Raw genomic sequence first — 23,695 nt, forward strand, 5'->3', positions numbered from 1 at the left:
AAACCCTGCAGCATGCAATTTACCCATGTAACAAACCTGCATTGTACCCCCGAACCTAAAATAAAAATTGGAAAGGAGGTAAAAGTGTTAAGATCCCATGTTAATTATCTCATACCCTTTAGCCCATCGTTAGCGCAAGAAGCATCTTTAATGCTTTTTTCCACCTTTCAAGAAAGCCACGTTGATTTCCTTAAAAAAAAAAGAGAGAAAGAGAGATACCCAAGATGCAAAATGGCCAGTTACTCAATGCTTACCAGGCACTAAACACCATTATTAATATCTGATTTTTGTAATTACTAGTGACATTTTCCCCAAGACAGCTCACAACTATAACATGTTTCACTGTCTTTTCCCGATTCCTTTCAGTTTTATCATGGAAGACATACCCTCTTGGTCAAGTAAGGATGGAATGTGGTTTATTGATTGGTACTGCTGTGATTCCCATTTTTAAGAAGATATTCTTTTCCTCATTCATGAAACTTCATATGTCTCTAGAGATTTTGAAAATTTCATAACTCAAGAAAAAAAGTAAACTCTATCAAACTACTATTGAATTTTTGGTTTCTTTTTGGCTTTCTTTATATTCTTACCCTGCCTTTAAGACAGCTTAAGAATATGCTGTCTTAAAGCTTCCTTATATACTAACTTACATAAAATAGAACAAAGTAAAATGTACACCATGTTAATTCCTACTGAAAAGTATTTTTGTGGTTTGTTAACATTTGGTTTAGCAGACAGATTGAATTTATAAAAATATTTTCAACCAGTAATGATATGAGAAGTTATTGCCTTAACTGATTATTGTATTGGGTGTTTACCATATGTAATTCACAAAGTGGATTTTTCTCTTTTCTTTTTGACGGAGTCTTGCTCTGTTGCCCAGGCTGGAGTGCGCTGGTGCAATCATAGCTCACTGCAGCCTCAACCTGCTGGACTTAAGCAATCCTCCCATCTCAGCCTCCTGAATAGCTGGACTATAGGAATGAGCCACTGCCCTCAGCTAATTTTTTGAAAATTTTTGTGGATACAAGGTCTCACTGTGTTGCTCAGGCTGGTCTCAAACTCCTGGGCTCAAGCAATCCTTTGGACCTTAGCTGTCCAAAGTACTGGGCTTGTAGGGATGAGCCACCAAGCCTGACCCACAGAGTGGATTTTTTATACATTTGAAGAAACACATGACTTTCTTGTACTGATTAGAATCTTGGAAACAAAGTAATTCACCTAAAACATAAAAAGGAATCTTATAAATGGCATATATCTGGTATTTATTCGAGTCTCTGCTTTGTGGCAAGCTATTTGTTAGGTGCCAAGGATACATGGCCTCTGCCTTGGTGGAGCACTTAATTGGAAATACAGTGTGATACATGCCAGAAGAGCGGGGTGTGGATATGGAGCATATACTGAGGACTGAAGTGAAAGTGGATGTGTCTGCCTAGAACAATGAGGGAAAGCAGAGAAAAATGATATTTGTGCTGAGCATTTAGAAGCAGGTGGAAGTTTTCCAGCTGGATCAAGTAGAGGGACTCCTCAGAACAAAAACAGCAGAGTAGAAAGGAGCAGCAAATGCTGAGAATTTTGAATAATTAAGTATCCCTAGATCACAGCAAGGAAGCAGTAGACTGGCAAAATAAGCAGGCACCCTCTGAGTGCTTTATAATATTCCAAAGTGAGGAATCTGAACTTACACAAACCTGGAACAATTAAGAAGGTTTATTGTATTCCAATTTTTTTTTCATAAAGATGACTACAAGTTGCAAAGGATAAAGAAGATGGAAGATGAAGACTAATCTGTAGGGAGATTTTAAGATTGCTTTGAAAGAGTAGTTGTTGGAGTGGGGAGCCGGGGGTAGTGATACCATTTATCAGAATAAAGAATATAGGAGTAAGAGTAGATTTCTGGTAAGATTCACAGGTTTTGAGGATAAGACTATAATTTTGGATTTGTAGGGTTTAAAGATACTGTTCAGGATATCCGGATGGAACTATCCACTAGATAGTAGATATAATAGTGTTATATGTCATAACATAGAGTTTTGATTCCTTTCTTAAAAACTCAGTACTTGCCTATGGTGCCACTGGCGCTGGGAAGACCCACACTATGCTAGGATCAGCTGATGAACCTGGAGTGATGTATCTAACAATGTTACACCTTTACAAATGCATGGATGAGATTAAAGAGGAGAAAACATGTAGTACTGCAGTTTCATATCTGGAGGTAAGTTGGCAATTTAGATTAATCAATAGTTTTGAGAAGTCATTGACATGATCCATTCAAATGATTTTATTACATAAGAGTTTTCTGGTGAATATACAAAATCATTAAAATTCTTTGTCTTGAATATTTGTTATGCATCTTTTTCGGTTTTTTTTTTTTTTTTTTTTTGGCAAAATTTCAGACTTAAGAGAAGCTGCAACAATAGTATAAAGAACTTCCAGATACCCTTCACACAGATCCCCCATATGTTAACATTTTACTGCATTTGCTTTCTATGTGTGTGTATACATTTCATTCTTTCTGAGCTAGGTTGCAGACTTGTAAAAACAGGACTTTTTTTAAATAACTGCTAAATAGGTACCAAAATCAGGAAATTAGCAATGATACAATATAATTACCTTTAGATCTTAGTGAGATTTTGCTAGTTATTTCATTAATACCGTTTATTGTAAAAGAAAATTGTATTCAGTTGTTGTATCTCTTTAGTCTCCTTAATCTGTAATGTTTTGTCTTTTATGACACAGCCATAAAATTCCTCAGTTTGGATTTGTCATGATTAGATTCAGATTATGCACTGAGAGTAACACAAGCAAAGTGATGTCGACTTCTTACTGCATCACAAAAGGCTTAAGCCATTGATTAGTCCCCATACTGGGAATGTTAACTTTGATCAGTTTTATTATGCTGATGTCTGTAGTTTCTCCACTTCGAAGATACTGTTTTGCCATTTACAATTAGTAAGTGCTATGTATGTAGACAATGTAAATATTCCTTACTCCTCAAACTTTTATGTATTGGTATTAGCATCCACTGATGATTGGTGACTGAATCAGTTACTATTATGATGGTAGATAGTGGTGATTTTTAAATTCCATCATTTCTTGTACGTTTCTTTATTGACTTTCTACTATAAGGAAGAGTTTTCCCCTTATTTTATCAGCCTCCTACATTTTTACTTTATTCAATATATTATAATCCCTTTCTGTAATCATTTTTTGTATGTTCAAATTGTGTGAGATTTGGTTAGTTGAGGCTTCTTCATGTTGTCTCTTGTGTCCTTTTGAAATACCCCATCATTCTTTGAGGTCTTCTACCCTCTTAATAGTCCACAAATGGTAACTAAGTGGCAGACACTCTAACTTTGCATTCTAATAGTGTTTCAGAAACCAGTACAGAAACATAAAAATCCTGATTTCACTGCCTATTTATTTCTGGTGCCAGAAATTTTCTCTGTTATTAACATCTTGTAGTCTGGTCCCTACTGAGAATTTCATCCAAAGATTGATTAAAATCATGTATGTTGCTAAAAATTTCTTCATTAGAACTTACAGATAAAAAAGAAGTAAAACTCATTTTCTTTGGTTAAGTGTGAAAAGAATTTTTCTGAACTCAAATTAGGAAAAGAGGGTGCCAGCATTCATTATTTCTTCCTTAGATCCTTTTTATAACTGGGACGATTTTGAAGTTTGGTTGTTTTCACAATTTTTATTTTTTCTTTTAATCTGCTTTCATATTATTAATGATAAGGCAGTGTATAATGTGGTTTTCTACTCAAGCTATGCACCAGAATTGCCTATAGATCTTTTTAAAAATAGGCCTAGGCCTCACATTTTGGCTATTTTAATTTAGTAGATCTAGGGTGTGGCTGAGGCATCTCTGTGTTTTAAATGCTCCCAAGTGAGCCTCATACATAGACCAGCTTGAGGGCAATTATTCTAATTTTTGATTTGGTATGATTGAAGTGGATAAGGGGAAGCAATAGAAAAGTGCTGCTCATCAAAAAGATATGATTAAGAAATATTTCTTCATATTATCATTTTACTACTTTAAGGGTTTATCACATTCTAATGCCTATCATTCCTTGTAAAGAATTGTACCAGCAATGAATTATCACTATGAGCTACTTATTAGAACACAGAAGGAAATAACACCAAATAGTTTTTTAGAGACTAAATTTTGTTATTTTTTTTCTTAAATCTTGTCAGAAATAGTTGTAATTCTCATTTGGTTAGCAAGTAATAAACTTTATACCTTTCATAAATTCATAAAATCAGGCCAATAGTACTACATAGAAATGTGTGTTACTTATAAAAATTACTTTTTAAAAAATGACCAGAGATATAAAATACAGATGTGTATTCAGTATGATGCAATAGAGTGAAGCTGTCTAGGCTCCAGTTCCTACTCTGCTAATACCTTTATGACCATGGACAAATCATTTAACCTCTCAGAACCTTAGTTCCCTCATCATTCAAATGGGTCTCCTTTTGAAATTTATTATTAATAATTATATGTCAAAATTAATGTAATTGAAGGATAATTGAAACAAATGCCACCTGTCCTTGAGTGTGGGTTTTCTGTAACATTTAAGCTCCAAATTTTAAAAAGTTTAGACTACTTGGACATTGTGAAATAACAAATATTTTCCACGGTAAGAACCATGCCATCTTCATACAACCTGCATTTCAGTTTCCCAGAATTTCTCAATGCCGTGTGTTCCTTATATTTCCTGAAAATAAGAAAATGCACTTCAGCTATCTTACTTATCTGTGTTTCGCCATAGTCATCAAGGCAGAAATTATGAGTGAGGGTATAATGACTCCAACTTTAAGTTTCAATTTCAAACCTTCAAACTCTTCAATTTTCTGGAATGATAGAAAATTAATGGCAACATGAGATTGAAGGTATGAGGTGAATAAAAGTGAGGTGCTGCTTGTCTTTAGGATAAAATTCTAATAATTTTAAATCAGCAATGTATGTGTGATGTAATCACCTTTTTTTTTTTTTCTTACATCAATACTAAAGCAGTTCTTTTTATTTTAAGGTATATAATGAACAGATTCGTGACCTCTTAGTAAATTCAGGGCCACTTGCTGTCCGGGAAGATACCCAAAAAGGGGTAGTCGTTCATGGACTTACTTTACACCAGGTATGTATATAAACATCTTTTTCCCTGTTAGAATAGCAAATGTGACTATTAAGCCATTTTCATCAGCCATGCACTTAGTTTCCGTCCTGTTTGAGAAAAAAAAAAAAAAAACTAATGATGTGCAGAATTTAAATGATTAGGGTATATTTTTAGTGTTATTTTGTTTTACAATACTGAGTGAGCTTTTTAAAAACATTTTTTAAATTTCATTTTTAAATTTTAATCTACATATGTATGTATGTATGTATGTATGTATGTATGTATGTATGTATTTTGTGACCGGGCTATGAGACTGGCTAATTTTTGTATTTTTGGTAGAAAACGGGATTTCACCATGTTGTTCAGGCCTGTCTCAAACTCCAGGGCTCAAGCAATCTGCCCGCCCTGGCCCCCAATGAGTGAGCTTTTCTTACAAAAATCTGCTTGAACATTTAATGTCATATTATTCTATTTAACATAGAGACTAGACTCTGCTCCTGAGAAACTAGATTTTATCTTTTATTCTTCATATAAACACACACAATACTAAGCAGATGAGACACAGTCAGTATTTAATAGGATTGAATTTATAGAAAACATTTTCTTTCACCTTTAAATATTTTTGTTTCTGAACATTTATTGAAAAATTTAAAGATATATTGCTGATTTTTAAATTTTTCTTCTGCTTAAACTTCTCCAGCCGAAATCCTCAGAAGAAATTTTACATTTATTGGATAATGGAAACAAAAACAGGACACAACATCCCACTGATATGAATGCCACATCTTCTCGTTCTCATGCTGTTTTCCAAGTAAGAGGCCACTAGACTATCACTCTTAAAATTGAATTTAAAATAAATGAAGCTAAATTCATGAATGATCATTTTCATATATGTGAAAAAAAATCTGTCTGTAGACTTCACTTGTCAGTACTTTTCTTACTTTGTAGCTTTGAGAAGTTTCTGTCACCAAGAATATTTATAATTGAGATGTTTAAAACAAAAATAGAAAATTTCTACCTTTGTAAACATACAGGAGGATAAAGTTGTAGTAATAAAAGTTGTTTTGTTTTTGCTGAAAATATTTAATCTTTCCAATAGATAATCTTATATTCACAGTAAAATTTATCTCTATAAATCTAGACTTATAGAACTAATAATTTGGGAATATACTGATTCATCTTTAAAAGATTTCACCGTAAGGACTATGTAAATAATTGCATTCCTTAAGGAAGTATGATTCAGTTGGCACAGTACCTCTTAGGAATACAATTCCAGAAAGACCTAAAGCATAGGTTAATAGCTATTATTTCTTATAGTTTCTAGTCCTGTTAATATCCAAATGATAATATAAAGCTTCTTTTAGTATTATGCCATCTGTGATTCATCTTATAAGAAAGAAATTGTTATAGTTGAAAGAATTCATATTGAAAGCAATCAAACCATTCATATAGTCCCTAGTCAACAAAAATTTCATTTATCTTTTTTGTTCTTACCACTAACTCTTCGACTATTAATAGTCTTGAGAGAAATATTTCTCTGTGAAACTGAGATGTCTCTGAAATATCTTAGATCCTACTTTATAAAAACATTTAATAAATGGGCTTTATAATTAAGTAATATCTTACCTTCCTCATCTTTTGTTTGCCACCTAATGTAGTTCAGATAATTCTTACAGAGTAGCTTAAAATATTTGAATAAATTATGCTTTACTAGGCAGTTGAAAATGACAAGTAGACTTTACTGTAGTCATGTGCCATGTAACGACATTTCAGTCGACAACAGTCTACATATACAACAGTGGTCCCATAAGATTACAACAGAGCTGAAAAGTTCCTATTCATCTAGTGATGTCATACTCATCGTAATGTCGTGGCGTACCACATTACTCAAATGTTTGTGGTGGTGTTGGTGTAAATGAACCTGCACTGCCAGTCATATGAAAATATAGTACATACAATTATGTACAGTACATAAGACTTGGTAATAAATGACTGTGTTACTGGTTTATGTATTTACTTTTTATTATTATTTTAGAGTGTGCGCCTACTTATTACCCCAAAAGCAGTCTGCTACTTTCTGTTTACCAAGTCTGTTGATTTCATCATTTTCTCTTGTATTTGATTTATGATATTTTCACAATGAGGAAATCACCTAACAGTGCATTTCTCAGAACATAGCTCTGTTGTTAAGTGATGCAAGACTGTACTGCTTTTTTTATATATAATATTTTAATTATTAAGACATACACAAGTTTGAGGTATTAGAATAAATGTACTCTTCAGTTTGGATCAAGATGCAAATTCAACTTGTCTTGAGGGGTAATCTCCGGATAAATGCAAGGCATTCTGACTAGTAGCTTTGGTTTTTTCTTAGGAATGTTATTTCTATAGAACCTATGTTTCTAACCATCACCTCTGATAATTCCATGTTCTGGTTCAAGGGGTACCAGAATACAAATGGAAGTTTTGCTCCTCTGTCAGGTCAAGAGTTATTTTTCCTCTGGTACACATATAGAAAGTCTTTTCATTTTTGTATTTTTCTCAGCTATAGTGATTACTTCTAGTGCTCTTAAGTATCAATTAGATTGTACCTTGTTCAGTTTTTTAAAATGAAAATGATTTTGATTTTGTGCTCTATTAAAATATATATTTCCCTTTTAGTTTTGTTAAATCTTATCCTCATTTTTTTCTATTTTGTAATTTCAAAAAGATTTATTTGCGACAACAAGACAAAACAGCAAGTATCAATCAAAATGTCCGTATTGCCAAGATGTCACTCATTGACCTGGCAGGATCTGAGCGAGCAAGTACTACCGGTGCTAAGGGGACCCGATTTGTAGAAGGCACGAATATTAATAGATCCCTTTTAGCTCTTGGGAATGTCATCAATGCCTTAGCAGATTCAAAGGTAGGCATTATATGTCTATTTGTTAAATAGTTTGAAATATTGAAATAGATAAGAAAGATACTATTTAATATGATTTTGTTTTAAACATCTGGTATATATTACATTTCAAGAGTATATCAGTAATGTTAATATATAGATCAAAGACCTCAGAAAACCTAGTGTATTAAAAAAACTGATTTTATTTCTTTTTTAATTTCCAGTTTTATAATCAGAATTGGTTAAATAGAAAGTAATGAATACCAGATTGATAGTTAATATTTTATGGTACATTCTCATCACTTACTTTGAACTTGGTTTTTAAAGTGATCATTTAATGATCACTACACAGCAAACATGATAATTAAATTGGCATGAAGACAAACTAACCATATTTTAGACAAACTAAATTCTGTTGTTTGGTATTTTATATAATATAAAATAGGGTTAAGTATTAAAGGGTGTTGATTTTTTTTTTTTTTAAAGAGGAGTTTAAGTTATAAAACATCATGAAATCACCTAATAAGATAATGTTTACTAGATGCTTTGGGGCATATTTAAAAATAGTTTACATATGCCATATGCCAGAAGTGCTTACCTAGAACACACAACATAGATATTTGTAAAAATGACATCCTTTCTAAAAGTTATAATATGGCAATTTAAGTTAAACCATCCTCAAAAGCTTTAGCTTGTTAAACTGTTCAAAAAGCTCATCACTGGTCATTACAGAAATACAAATCAAAACCACAGTGAGATACTATCTCATGCCAGTTAGAATGGCGATCATTAAAAAGTCAGGAAACAACAGATGCTGGAGAGGATGTGGAGAAATAGGAACACTTTTACACTATTGGTGGGACTGTAAACTAGTTCAACCACTGTGGAAGACAGTGTGGCGATTCCTCAAGGATCTAGAACTAGAAATACCATTTGACCCAGCCATCCCATTATTGGGTATATGCCCAAAGGATTATATATCATTACTAGAAAGACACATGCACACCTATGTTTATTGCAGCACTATTCACAGTAGCAAAGACTTGAAACCAACCCAAATGCCCATCAGTGATAGACTGGATAAAGAAAATGTGGCACATACACACCATGCAATACTATGCAGCCATGAAAAAGGATGAGGTCATGTCCTTTGCAGGCACATGGATGAAGCTAGAAACCATCATTCTCAGCAAACTAACACAGGAACAGAAAACCACACACTGCATAGCATGTTCTCACTCATAAGTAGGAGTTGAACCATGAGAACATCACACGCCAGGCGGGGCCTGTCAGGGACTGTGGGGTCTAGGGGAGGGATAGCAATAGGAGAAATACCTAATGTAGATTACAGGTTGATGGGTGCAGCAAACCACCATGGCACATGTATACCTATGTAAGAAACCTGCACGTTCTGCACATGTATTCCAGAACTTAAAATATAATTTAAAATTTTAATTTTTTAAAAAAAGCTTTGGCTTGTTAAATTGTTCAAAATGTTACCTTTTGGTTTAGAATAAAGTATATTAAAAGAATTGGAGCAGGTTTTTTTAAAAAAGAAAATGACAATTTACTGAAATCACATGAAGATTGCAAAAGCAAGATGTCTTTTATATTCTAAGTTAAAATCCCAAACTTATAATCAGACAGCATGATATAGAGACAGATTTTGTAAACTTAAGCCATTCATAAGATTTTTGCCATGTGAACTAATCTTTAATTTTTTAATAATGACTCCTATTGAGTCATTTGTGAGTCAGTGTTTCATGTATGTCTTGTACATGTAAAATCCCTTAAAATAGCACCAGCAGTGCATATTTCACACTGTTTGGGAAAGACTGCTATGGTGGAAAGCATATTGCTACTGAGAATTGGGGGAGCTGGGACCTATTTCTAGCTCTGTGAATACCAGCTTTGTGACCCTATTCAAACCACTTCACTTTATGCTTAGCTTCAATTTCCTCTTCTGCAATATGAAAGATATACGTTGGATAACATTAGCTTGCTTTTAGCTTAACATTGTAAAGAATCTGTTTTTATATAAAAGTTCCACTTTCTGGAAAATTTATTTGTTACTTCAAAATTGGAAACAAAACTTAGCAACACTTATTTGTTACTTCTACTTCTTTCTTTTTAGGTAAAAGAAAATCTTGAAGTATTAGGTTTTTTTAGAACTCTATAGTGATTTCAGGAGAAATGTCTGCAACATTGTAATTATAATTTATTTCATATCTATATTAGATGGTTATTTAAGGAAAGAAGTAGCTCTAAGCCATGCAGAGTTCTTATTATTCCTCTAGTATGTTTGTATAGGACATCTGTTTACTTTTGTGTTTTAATTTTTTTCAATGATTGGAAATATTTTTAAATAGACATTTTCAAATAGTTTTAGATTTACAGAAAAGTTACTAAGATGATACAGAAGGATTTTGTTAAATATACTTCACACCCGGTTTTCCCTATTGTTAATTTTTTATATTAATATGGTACATCTATCACAACTAACAAACCAATGTTAATGTATTATTTCATTTTGAACTAAAGTTCATACTTATTCAGATGGAGATATTTTTAAGTATGATATTTGTTTCATATATTCACTGAATAATCCTGTAAGATTCATTGTCATCACCTCAATCACAAATTATAAGTCTGGACAAAATTGGGTAGTGCTTAAGTTCTTATAGTGAACTGTAGGGTCAAGCCCTATGGGACTTGGCGGATGTTCTCCCCGTGTGCGGAGAGGAGAGATTGTAATAAATAAAGACACAAGACAAAGAGATAAAGAGAAAACAGCTGGGCCCCGGGGGACCACTACCATCAAGATGCGGAGACTGGTAGTGGCCCCGAATGGCTGGGCACCGCTGATATTTATTGCATACAAGACAAGGGGGCAGGGTAACGAGGGTGATTCTAAGTGATTGACAAGGTGAAGCAAGTCACGTGATCATAGGACGGGGCCCTTCCCTCTTAGCCGAAACAGAGAGATGGCAGCATACCTCAGTGTTTTCTTCTATGCACTTATAAGAAAGATCGAACTTTAAGACTTTCACTGTTTCTTCTATCTTTATCTACTATGAACTTCAAATAGGAACCAGGAGTATGGGAGGAACATGAAAGTGGACAAGGAGCGTGACCATTGAAGCACAGCACCACAGGGAGGGGTTTAGGCCTCTGGATGAGTGCGGGCAGGCCTGGATAATATCCACCCTTCCACAAGAAGCTGGTGGAACAGAATGTTCCCTGACTCCTCCAAGGAAAGGAGACTCCCTTTCGCGTTCTGCTAAGTAATGGGTGTCTTCCCAGACACTGGCACTACCGCTTGACCAAGGAGCCCTCTAGCAGCCCTTATGCGGGCGTGATAGAAGGCTCACCTCTTGCCTTCTAGGTCACTTCTCACAATGTCCCTTCAGCACCTGACCCTAGACCCACCAGTTATTCCTAGGTTATATTAGTAATGCGACAAAGAGTAATATTAAAAGCTAATGATTAATAATGTTTATAATAATGATTGATAATTGTCCATGATCATCTCTATATCTAAGTTGTATTATGACTATTCTTATTCTAACTATTTTCTTTATTATACTGAAACAGTTTGTGCCTTCAGTCTCTTGCCTCGGCACCTAGGTAATCCTCTGCCCACAGTGAAGTGTTAAAAGTGGTAGCAGGTTTGCATTTAAATGTGGAAAATGACATTAGGTCTCTTTTTTTGTACTTTCAGAGAAAGAATCAGCATATCCCTTACAGAAATAGTAAGCTTACTCGCTTGTTAAAGGATTCTCTTGGAGGAAACTGTCAAACTATAATGATAGCTGCTGTTAGTCCTTCCTCTGTATTCTACGATGACACATATAACACTCTTAAGTATGCTAACCGTGCAAAGGACATTAAATCTTCTGTAAGTCTGTTTACTCTGCCTTTGTTTTGAAGGTATTGGCTGCATATGATTTTTATAATTCTAATGAAAGTATTAATTAGAGTTATGTTTCTACATAATGAGTTAGCCAGCTGAGGGTTAGAAGGGTCTTTGCTAACCTGCTTAGTCGAACATTAATGTACAGTTAAAGTATAAAGCATCTTGATTATATATATAAAGTAGATACTATGATTCGATCTTTTGGGTACTAGGTACTTTAGTGGCTTTCTTCCTAACCTCTTTCATGTCATGGCATATTGTATTTGGATGACACCTTGGAGTAATCAGTCAAAGCTTTAACACATTTGTTGCAGCCCAGGATGATGCTCTGCTTTAGCTGAGAACCAAAACTTTCTACCTGAAAATCTTGGATATGTTAATCTTTCCAAGCCTATTATTTCATCTGTAACATAGGTATAAAGCTTATTTTTTAAAAAGTCTTTTCTACATAATTTATAATCCACATTCATTATGTTGATGTAGCAATCTCTGTATTTCTCCAGAAATATAATAATAGTAATTGGTTAATGTTAGTATTTTTGCCAAATATGTGGTGTACTTAAAAACATGCATATCAAAACATGTATGTTTAAAATTATAATATATCAGGGTTGAAAAAACATAGAGTTAAGCTGTTGTGATGACTCCTCCTCTTTTCCCTTTCCCCTCTGCCACTTTCCTTAAGTGTCTGAAGATGAGCATGTTATTGTCATCTTAAGAAAAATATTCCCAGGCTCTTTATATACTTAATTGTAAAAGATCATACTATATGGGTATATGGAAGGGTTTCCAGCACACGATTTTCATGTAGCCCTTACTCTAGCTCTTTGAGGAATGAATTCTTAGCTCCACTTTACAGATGAGTAACCCAAACATCAAACAGTTAGAATTCTAAGTCAGGTTAAGTGAGAAGTAGGCAAGGTCTCAATATCAAGTATTTGGATTTATATGTTTCATATTCTCTCTACTATACCATAAATGTCAAGGGGCCCATACTATGATAAAAATGTTAAAATATAGTAAGAACTCAATGAAAACTAATTGAATTCCTGAAAGGGTAGCGTGAAAAACTATCTCTGCATTTCTTAGAAGTCAAAGGAAAAAGAAAGTAGGGAATTTTATTGTATTGCGATTACATGCTTATAAATACCTTTTCTCAATAAAGTAATTTCTTTATAATTTTATTTAGATTATTAATGTGCTCAGCAGCAGATCCTCTTGTCATAGATTTTAAACATGAGCATAATTGTCACAAATTCTGAATTCATAGAACTCAATGAAAATACAATGTCATTTTATTCATGTATTTATCTATGTGATTATTATCTCTATATAAACAATCATAATTTCTATCTCTCAACAGTTGAAGAGCAATGTTCTTAATGTCAATAATCATATAACTCAATATGTAAAGATCTGTAATGAACAGAAGGCAGAGGTATGTCTGTTTACATTTTATGCTAGTCTTGCTCAGTTCTTCATTTATAGAATTTTATAATCATAATTGTCCAAAAATTTAACATATTTTTCTGTTAAAATTAAAATCTGGTTAATTCAGTTATTTTTTACAGCTAAAATTTGGCTGTGGCCATGTAAATGACTTATTTTGTATTTTAACTAGTGATTTCTCTCTACTAGATTTTATTGTTAAAAGAAAAATTAAAAGCCTATGAAGAACAGAAAGCCTTCGCTAATGAAAATGACAAAGGAAAGTTAATGATTTCAAACCCTCAGGAAAAAGAAATTGAAAGGTAAACATTACATTAAGATCTAATTTTGAGGAATTTATTGTTTTAAAATTTTGTTAAATATTTTGTTAATTATCTTTTGTTATGTCTTTTATATGTACGTACATATGTATGTTTATAATTTCATATATACATACATACATGCATACATAACAAGCTTGACTCGGAGATATTGCAGATTTAGTTCTCCAGACCACTGCAATAAACGAAATATCATAATAAAATGAGTCACAAAAATGTTTTGGTTTTCCACTACATATAAAAATTATGTTTACACTACACTATAGTCTATTAAGTGTGCAATAGCGTTATGTCTGAAAAGATAATGACCTTGCTTTAATTTTAAAAATACTTTATTGCTAAAACATGCTAATGATAATCTGAACCTTCAGCAAGTCATAATCTTTTTGGGGGTGGAGGTCTTCCCTCAATGTTTATGGCTGCTGACTAGTAAGAGTAATGGTTGCTGCAAGTTGGAGTGGCTGTGACATTTCTGAAAATAAGGCAACAATGAAGTTTGCTGCATAGATTGACTCATCCTTTCATTAGAGATTTATCTGTAGTATGTGATGCTCTTTGATAGCATTTTACCCACGGTAGAACTTCTTTAAAATTTTGAAACAGTCCTTTCAAACCTTGCCACTGCTCTATCAACTACATTCATGTCATGTTCTAAATCCTTTGTTATTTCAACGTATATAGCATCTTTATAAGGAGTAGGTGGCAAACTTTCTCAAGAAACCATTTTCTTTGGTTATCCATAGAAGCAGCTCTTCATTTCTTCAAGTTTAATCATGAGATTGCAGCAATTCAGTCACATCTGAAGACGTGACGTCTGAAGCCTGAAGGCTCCACTTTCTAATTCTAGTTGTCTTTCATGTATACCACATCTGCAGTTACTTTCTTCACTGAAATCTTGAACCCCTCATAGTTATCCATGAGGATTGGAATCAACTTCCTCCAAATTCCTATTAATGTTGATGTTTTGACCTCCTTACACATATCACAAATGTTCTTAATGGCATCTACAATGGCAAATTCTTTTCAGAAGCTTTTCAATTTATTTTGTCTAGATCCATCAGAGAAGCACGATCCATGAAAGAAAGAATCTATAGCAGCTATAGCCCTACAAAATGTATTTCCTAAATAAGAAGACACAAAAGTCAAAATTGCATGATCCATGAGCTGCAGACTGGGTGTTGAGTTAGCAGACCTGAAAACATTAATCTTCTCGTACATCTCCATCAGAACTCCTCAGGGACCAGGTGTATTGTCAGTGAGCATTAGTATTTTGAAAGGAATATTTTTTTCTGAGCAATAGGTCTCAACAGTGGGCTTAAAATATTCAGTAAACAGATGTGCTGTCCTCTACGCTTTGTTGTTCCATTTATAGAGCACAAGCAGAGTTAGATTTAGCATATTTCATAAGGGCCCTAGGATGTTTGTAAATGGTAAATGAACATTGACTTCAACTTAAAGTCACCAGCTGCAAAAGCCCCTGACAAGAGAGTCAGCCTGTTCTCTAAAACTTTGAAAATAAGTATTTACTTCTCTCTAGATATGAAGGTCCTAGATGGCATATTGTTCCAATAAAAGGCTGTTTTGTCTATCTTGAAAAATCTGTTGTTTAGTGTAGCCACCTTCATCAGTGATCTTGGCTAAATTTTCTGGATAACTTGCTGCAACTTCTACGTCAGCACTTGCTGCTTTACCTAGACTTTTATGTTCTAGAGAAGGCTTTTTTTCTTAAACTTTATGAACCAACACCTGCTAGTTTCAAAGTTTTCCTCTGCAACTTCCTCACCTCTCTCAGCCTTTGCAGAATTGAACAGATTTAGAAGGCTTGCTCTGGATTAGGCTTTGACTTAAAGGAATGTTCTTGCTAGTTTAATCTATCCAGACCATTGAAACTTTTTCCATATCAGCAATAAGGCTGTTTCACTTTCTTAGTGTGTGTGTTCACTGGAGTAGCACTTTTAATTTCCTTCAAGAATTTTTCCTTTGCATTCACAACTTGGCTAAATGTTTTGTGCAAGAGTCTTATCTTTTAGCCTATCTTGGCTTTGTACAAGCCTTCCTTATAAGCTTAGTAATTTCTAGCTTTTGATTTAAAATAAGAGACATGCAACTAACTCTTCCTTTCACTTGAACACTTAGAGGTCATTTTAGAGTTATTAATTTGCCCAATTTCAATGTATTTCAAAGAATAGGGAGGGCTGAGGAGAGGGAGGGAGACAGCCAGTCAGTGGAGCAGTCAGAGCACACACAATACTTAAGTTTACTGTCTTATATGGGCACAATTTGTGACATTCTAAAGCAATTACAATAGTAACATCAAAGATCACTGGTCACAAATCACCATAACAGATATGTAATAATGAAAAAGTTTAAAATATTTCAAGAATTGCCAAAATGTGATACTGTAAGCTCATGCTGTAGGAAAAATGATGCTTATAGACTTGCTCACAGCAAGATTGCCACAAACCTTCAATTTGTTAAAAAAAACAAAAAAGCATTGTATGCAAAGCACAATAAAAGAAGGTATGCCTGTATATATATTCTCAACTGAATTCAAGAAGTCAGTGATTTCTCTTTACATTTCACACTTTGTAGATCAAGTAAATTTAGTTTTTATTTTACAGATATTGAAGAAAACTAGAACTTAGGTATAAGATAGTGGAGACAAAACCAGTTATGTCACCTGTAGACTTAGTTTAATTTTAGTGGCGCTCATAATTGTTCTTTTCTGACATAATCATTATTTATATATTTCATGTAAATCTACTCTATTCTTCATTTTATTAACTCTCTATAGCTTAACTAATCTGCTTATTGAGCCTAAATGGGTAATTATTTGAATGAACATCTTTCAGTGATGTAAACTGATACAGAATTTTGAGAGGTTTCTAGTAAGCTTCTTAGCAGGTAAATTTTTAAAAACAAAGCAGTTAGTAATATAGTATGCAAAAGTACTTTTTCCTCAAGCAGCTAAGACAGTTTTCCAAATTGACCATTCAGACACTGGATCGAGATGTTAATTTTGAGTACTTCTAGGAAGACAATAAGGAATTCCTGTATTAAACAAGTTTGGAAATTACTCCATAAGGAATCTAGGAGACTTCCAAAGTACATCAGCTTATTAAACGCTTTGAGAAAACCTGTAGTAAAGGAATCTGTTCGACTTTGATTAAAGTTGAATAAAGGTAAACTTATTTGACATTCTCCAGAACCAATTATCTGTTATTAGTATGAGAAACCAACTACAACTTAAACCAATGGTTATTCATACTGTTTTGGAGCTCTAGAATTAGTAGAAAGTATCTCAGTATCTATAAGGAAAACAAGATTATAGTCAAAAGTGGCTGTCAGACGTGATCCAGCTATAATTTTTTTAAATTGCATTTGTGTGTTGAAGTTTTATATAAAATACTTTACAGTATTGCTTAAGAAATAAGTAAAAATGATTTCTGGTTTTTCATCTCATCAAAGAAAACTTTTAACTCTGATATAGTATTATTAGTTGTTGTTATTTCATTTTGTTGATTAAATGTGGGAGCAGTCCTCATGTAATTGGATATCTATTAGAATTCACCAGCTTCTCAAATTTGGAGTAACTGATTCCATAAAATTACTTAGCACTGCTTAACCAAGTCTATACCAATTAAAACCTTACAGATTAGTAAACTTTTCTGGAGTTGATGGCTTTAAATCATTGAACCTTTCTTTCTGGTAAGGCCCTCCTTTCAGGAGGGAAGGGCCTGAGCTATGAAATAAGTATTTATTTGGATGTTTTTCATATTTCAACCTGGCTTTTGACCAACAATAAAAACTTTGATTTTAATTCTGGCAATATGTTAAGTAAGTTACTTGTATTTATGAAGAAGGTAATGATAAAATTATGTACCAAATAACCTTTGTCATTTCCCCTAAAAATTACTGCCTTTTGAAATAAATGTATGAAATATCCTTTATTGTATCTATCATACTGTTACTTGGGACTTTTTTAATGCCATGAATTTTCAAAGTGTCTTTTGTTATAACATTTTTATGATGTTTAAACAGATAAAAGGAAGAATCTACAGTATCTTCTATCTATCAAAGCTATTTGGAAATGTAATTCTCAAAAGGAAATCATAAAAAGAAAACACAATTGTTCTTTTATAAAGAGTAATTATAAAACTTCACTTATGACTATACCAAGAAAATTGTGGAGTTTAATACTCATTTTGTAGTACCTAAAAATATTGGTGCAGATACTTTTAACTTGAATGTTTGCTTACAACTCTTTCAGTTTTAAAATGATAATTTTATTGTTGTTGTTAAGGAGCTCTCTGGAAACCTTTGATACTAATTCCCTTCCTTCCATCCTAATCAGTGAACACTACCAACTAAAATAACTCTAGACCACAAAATTGACAAATATTTAACTTTGTCCTTGAATAAAGAGTTATAGAAAAACTCAGAAATGATCTTTAAATGTAACCTAAAGATAACTTATCAATTCATTTACTGGCATTACCATTGGTGTAATATAATGCAATGAAATCACAATGTCTGTACATATTTCCTATGAAATATTTATCAGTTTGACAAAACTGCAGTAAAGTCAGTGTTTTGTGGCTTATATTCATTCCCAATAGAGTTTCATTAAGAACTACTGACGTAAATTGGCAATGTTTTTACCACTGATCTTTATGAGTGTATCTTAAATTCTGGCCAGTTTAGAACATTTATTTTTAAATGCATGTACTTGATTTTACTTTATTTTAAAATCTTCACAGTTATGAATGTTTATACTGTTATTGTACCTCAGAGCTGATCTATGACTTAAAACCATGAATATACTTTAAAAAATTAAAATATTGCAGTGACCAGTGTTCCACTGACCCAGAAGGATACAAGATTGCAGGTTCTATCCAGAATTTTCATAAAATTTAATCAGCTTGAAGTCTATGGCCATTTGGAAATCTGAATCAAACTCATCTTTGATATTCTAGACCTATATTGCCCTTAGGAGGAAGCACACTGCAGCAGCTTTTCTAGGTTTACCACATTATAAACTTGGATGTTTTGAGTCCTGGAAGTGTCAGTTGATTCTTAGCCAGGCTGTAGGGGGTACCTAACCGTATGGTCTGTTTTCACTATAACAAATTCTGAAGCTAAAAACTGGCTCTGTCACTTTCCCTAGGGGGCCATGGAGGCACCATATGATTATGCCTCCTACTGCTTATTCCTTCACGGTGAGCCAACACCAAAACAACACATAATGCTGTGTTGCTAATAGGGCCTTGTGAATTTGGATAGTGCACACCCAGGTTGTTATCCTTTTCCGACAAACAAAAATTATTTTATTTTTGCTAAGCAGTTGGATTACATATAGATGTAAGCATAGACAAAATGCAGTATGTTCGCAATACCAGACACCTTATGATGCCCATATCTTTCAGCAACATGATCTTCCTTGGGCGAGAAAGAGAAAAACTTAATGTAGTAGAAGTAAAGTTAATAACTTTTTCTAAACATCTTTTATAATAGGAAATAGTCATTTTTACCTATTTGCTGTTTATCATTGAGTGTAGTTCTGTGAATTACATATATTCCTTTGTTTATGCATTTCTTTTAAGTAAACTTTGTATGATTTGTACAAAATTAGTGAGATTCTGTAATGTGTTTTAATTTTGGTAGATTTCAAGAAATCCTGAACTGCTTGTTCCAGAATCGAGAAGAAATTAGACAAGAATATCTGAAGTTGGAAATGTTACTTAAAGAGAATGAACTTAAATCATTCTACCAACAACAGTGCCATAAACAAATAGAAATGATGTGTTCTGAAGACAAAGTAGAAAAGGTAATTAACAATTTTATAATTAAATTTTAGGCAGTATAAAAACATGGGGGCTTCCTCTGTTGCCCAGGCTGGAGTGCAGTGGTGCGACCTCAGCTCCCTGCAACCTCTGCCTTGCGGATTTAAGCAATTCTCCTGCCTCAGCCTCCCAACCACTTGGTATTACAGGCATGCGCCACTATGCCCGGCTAATTTTTGTGTATTTAGTAGAGATGGTGTTTCACCATGTTGGCCATGCTTGTCTTGAACACCTGACTTCAGGTGATCCGACCGCCTCAGCCTCCCAAAGTGCTGGGATTACAAGCGTGAGCCACCACGCCCAGCCTGGTGGGGGTGCTTCTAACTCTAGAAATTTGATAGTCAAGCTACTTACTCACCCATTCTTTACAAACATCTGGAAATGTTGAAGGAAATGTAGCAAACATTTTTTTTAATACATAGTTAAGTGCACAAGAAAGAAATTTTAATTCCTGGATGTCAGTAACAAAAAGGAAACAAACAAAAACAACAGAATCTCAGTTACAACTGTTGTTTTTCTGGGCATTTTATGGAACTTTTAACACGAAGTTTACCCACTCAGGGACAGCCAGTTACTAAAGGTAGAGCAATAGAAGCAGTGTATCAATAGAAGCAGGATGCAGGCAGTAGCTTACAACTTAGACCAACAGGAGATTTTTGTTGTAAGAGAAGAATTTTATCGTTGAAATTGTTAGATGTTCCAGTGCAGGGGCCTAATGAAAAGCAGACCAAACATTTAATCAGTTTTACTATTTTTTTTAATACAATAATATACTGTCCTCTCGCCTCCATACACAGACCACTCCCACTATTCTACCTTTGATGTACATCTCTACTTAGATAAGAGACCGAAAGAAGGCAGTGAGTTAGAAATGAGAGCTCCTATCTAGAGCCTGAAATTTCAGAGGTCTATATCCTTTATACTAGGGGTACACCAGGAAAAAAAAAAAATTCTTACCAACCATCACAGTAGGCAAGGATGGTTGCTTTTCTTACCCCAAGTAACCATGCCTGGGGTAAGGAAAAAAAAGTCATTTGAACACTGCCATTATAGGTGTGCTTTTAACAATGATTGAGGTTTAAATTATTACAACCCATGTATTTTGTTTAGAAAACCCCTAAAGTTGGTCAATTAAAATGCACAATGTTATCAAACCAATGATACCACTAGAAAACCTGGCAGAAGCAATGCAAAAATCAGCCTCTTAAGAGAAACAGATTCTCAACTCTAGCCACTAATGAACTCACCATCCAAAATTACAAAACACATGGAGAAATAATTCACTCTAGACAAGATTCAGTACTCTCAGCAAATATGACAGAACTCTCAAATCTTTAGATACTAGAGCAATCTAATAGAAGCTATAAGAATGAACAAAGATAAAGGAATCAAAGATAAAAACACCACAAAAAAAGAACATTCAAATGTGAGGAAAAAACACATGAAACTTTCAGAAATTAAAGATTTATTCATTAAAATTAAAGCCTCACTGTATTGATACAATACCAGAAAATGTTAGAGCACTTTACATATACTGACTCTTAATTCTCAGAAAACCCCATAAAATATTTAGTAATATTATCCTAATAATAATAATGAGGAAACCAAAATACAAGTTATTTTGTCCAAGGTGACACAGCTTGTAGGTGCTGAGTTCTGATTTGATCTGTAGCATGCCGATGCTAGAACCTGTGCTCTTATGTTTATGCTTTTTTACGTGAACTGGGAGACAGATATGAGAAAATTACACCAAATGCAGGATAAAGATAACACATGTGGACAAGATATTGTTATATAAAGGATAGACTTCATGTAACAAGAAGAAAAGTCATACATTCATCTAATAGGCATTTCAGAAGGAGGTATTTAGTGAAAAAGAGCAATATGCAAAAATTTATGGTTGAGAATTATCTAGAACTAATAAGATGTAAATTCAAGAAGCATGAGTTCTAAGCAGTATAAAATAAATATATACCTAAACGTGTGAAACTATGGAGCACTAAAGATCAGAAAAATAAATATTTTGAAAATGCTGACAGTTCTCCCTACTTTTGATATTCATTGGTGATGAGTTTCTTTGTATTTTTATGTATTTTATGTAATTTAATTGCATAGACATATGATATTCAAATACTACTTATTAAAAAGCTTTATCTTATAAGTAATTGCCCATTCCTCTCAAACTACCACCCCAAACATGTTTTCTTCTTTTCCTACTTTCACAGAAGTAATAATTATATAGAAAAATTTTCCTTTTCTTAATGTCCAGAAGCTGTCAAATTTTAAAGAGTGCTTTTCAAAGCTAACACTTTAGTTTTTTGTTAGCCTATGAAATGGGAAAGATATGCTATACTGGAAATTAATCATAAAGCTTTCAGTAATGTATCATTGATAGCAGTTTGTCAGTAGCTATTAAACTATATTATCGAATTAGTAATATATTTACTGTTTTATGCCTTAATGAAATTTTCTTTTCAATTTTCTGTTGTGAGATGCATTTAAGATGTTCCTCACATTCTTTTAAGGCAGAAAGGAAACTGAATTTATTTCTTTGAATTTATATATTGCTGCTATATTTGTATTTTCGCTTTCATGAACTTCAAATTGTTGCCAGTATTCTTTGATAAATGCAATGATTTCCAAATAACAATATCTTATTGGATTAATTTATCAATTTGTTGTTGTGAACTTCTTTCATATGCTTGCGAAACAAATTTCTAAAATAGTACCATATTATATAAGAATTATATATTTTATTTCAAATGTTTGAGATGCTTTTCTTCTTTTTATTTTTTATGTTTATTTTATTTTATTTTATTTTTGGAGATGAGGTCTTGCGCCACGGCTCACACAAACCTCCCAAGTAGCTGAGACTCCCAAGTAGCTGAGACTACAGGTATCCACCACCATGCCCAGTTTATTTCAATTATTAGCACTTCTTATATTACATAGTAATCTTCAGTGGGTAATAATTCTTCCCAGTTTTGTAAAGATGTCCTTTATATAAGTGTCAATTATTTGAATGTATAGTTATCTGATTTACTTTTTGACAAAAGGCAAGAAATGCAGCCATAGGAAGCTGATATTGACTTAACATCTCGACTGTAACAAAACTCTTATTGAACACTTGTTTATATGTAAAACCTTGTGCTTGAAACAATAGAGGTAAAGAAAGAGAATTTTGCCCTTCAGTTATTTACACACTAGTTGGAGCAATAAAAATAATAAAAATGATAAGGCACTATATGATTGTCATATAAATAGTAATAATAAAAACAGCTGATATTATCGAACACTATTTGCCAGACATTTTTCAAAGTGCTTTGCATGGATTAATTAGTTTTTTGTGTTTTTTTTTCCATACTTTAGGTTCTAGGGTACATGTGCACAATGTGCAGGTTTGTTACATATGTATACATGTGCCATGTTGGTGTGCTGCTCCCGTTAACTCATCATTTACATTAGGTGTATCTCCTAATGCCATCCCACCTCCCCCCACCCCACAACAGGCCCCAGTGTGTGATGTTCCCCTTCCTGTGTCCAAGTGTTCTCATTGTTCAATTCCCACCTATGAGTGAGAACATGAGTGTTTGGTTTTCTGTTCTTGGGATAGTTTGCTGAGAATGATGGTTTCCACCTTCATCCATGTCCCTGTAAAGGACATGAACTCATCCATTTTTATGGCTGCATAGTATTCCATGGTATATATGTGCCACATTTTCTTAATCCAGTCTGTCATTGATGGACATTTGGGTTGGTTCCAAGTCTTTGCTATTGTGAATAGTGCCGCAGTAAACATACATGTGCATGTGTCTTTATAGCAGCATGATTTATAATCCTTTGGGTATATACCCAATAATGGGATGGCTGGGTCAAATGGTATTTCTAGTTCTAGATCCTTGAGGAATCACCACACTGTCTTCCACAGTGGTTGAACTAGTTTACAGTCCCACCAATAGTGTAAAAGTGTTCCTATTTCTCCACATCCTCTCCAGCACCTGTTGTTTCCTGACTTTTTAATGATCACCATTTGAACTGGTGTGAGATGGTATCTCATTATGGTTTTGATTTGCATTTCTCTGATGACTAGTGATGATGAGCATTTTTTCATGGGTCTGTTGGCTGCATAAATGTCTTGAGAAGTGTCTGTTCATATCCTT

The 23,695-nt window shown here is 33.5% G+C and overlaps 1 protein-coding gene across 4 annotated transcripts in view; it reads left to right on the plus strand.

Annotated features, from left to right (window-relative positions):
• LOC105471467 (kinesin family member 18A) overlaps window positions 1-23,695 on the plus strand; it is an 85,036-nt gene that overhangs the window by 11,058 nt on the left and 50,283 nt on the right. For all 4 annotated transcript variants that reach the window (XM_011723947.3, XM_011723948.3, XM_071074939.1 and 1 more), the window contains exons 3-10: window positions 2,058-2,215; window positions 5,040-5,144; window positions 5,824-5,934; window positions 7,834-8,031; window positions 11,729-11,905; window positions 13,287-13,361; window positions 13,562-13,674; window positions 19,357-19,519. In XM_011723947.3, coding sequence (XP_011722249.2) covers window positions 2,058-2,215; window positions 5,040-5,144; window positions 5,824-5,934; window positions 7,834-8,031; window positions 11,729-11,905; window positions 13,287-13,361; window positions 13,562-13,674; window positions 19,357-19,519 — 1,100 coding nt within the window. The remainder of the gene's footprint in view (window positions 1-2,057; window positions 2,216-5,039; window positions 5,145-5,823; window positions 5,935-7,833; window positions 8,032-11,728; window positions 11,906-13,286; window positions 13,362-13,561; window positions 13,675-19,356; window positions 19,520-23,695) is intronic.

This window comes from Macaca nemestrina, chromosome 12 (assembly GCF_043159975.1).
Source record: "Macaca nemestrina isolate mMacNem1 chromosome 12, mMacNem.hap1, whole genome shotgun sequence".
NCBI classification, from domain to species: domain Eukaryota; kingdom Metazoa; phylum Chordata; class Mammalia; order Primates; family Cercopithecidae; genus Macaca; species Macaca nemestrina.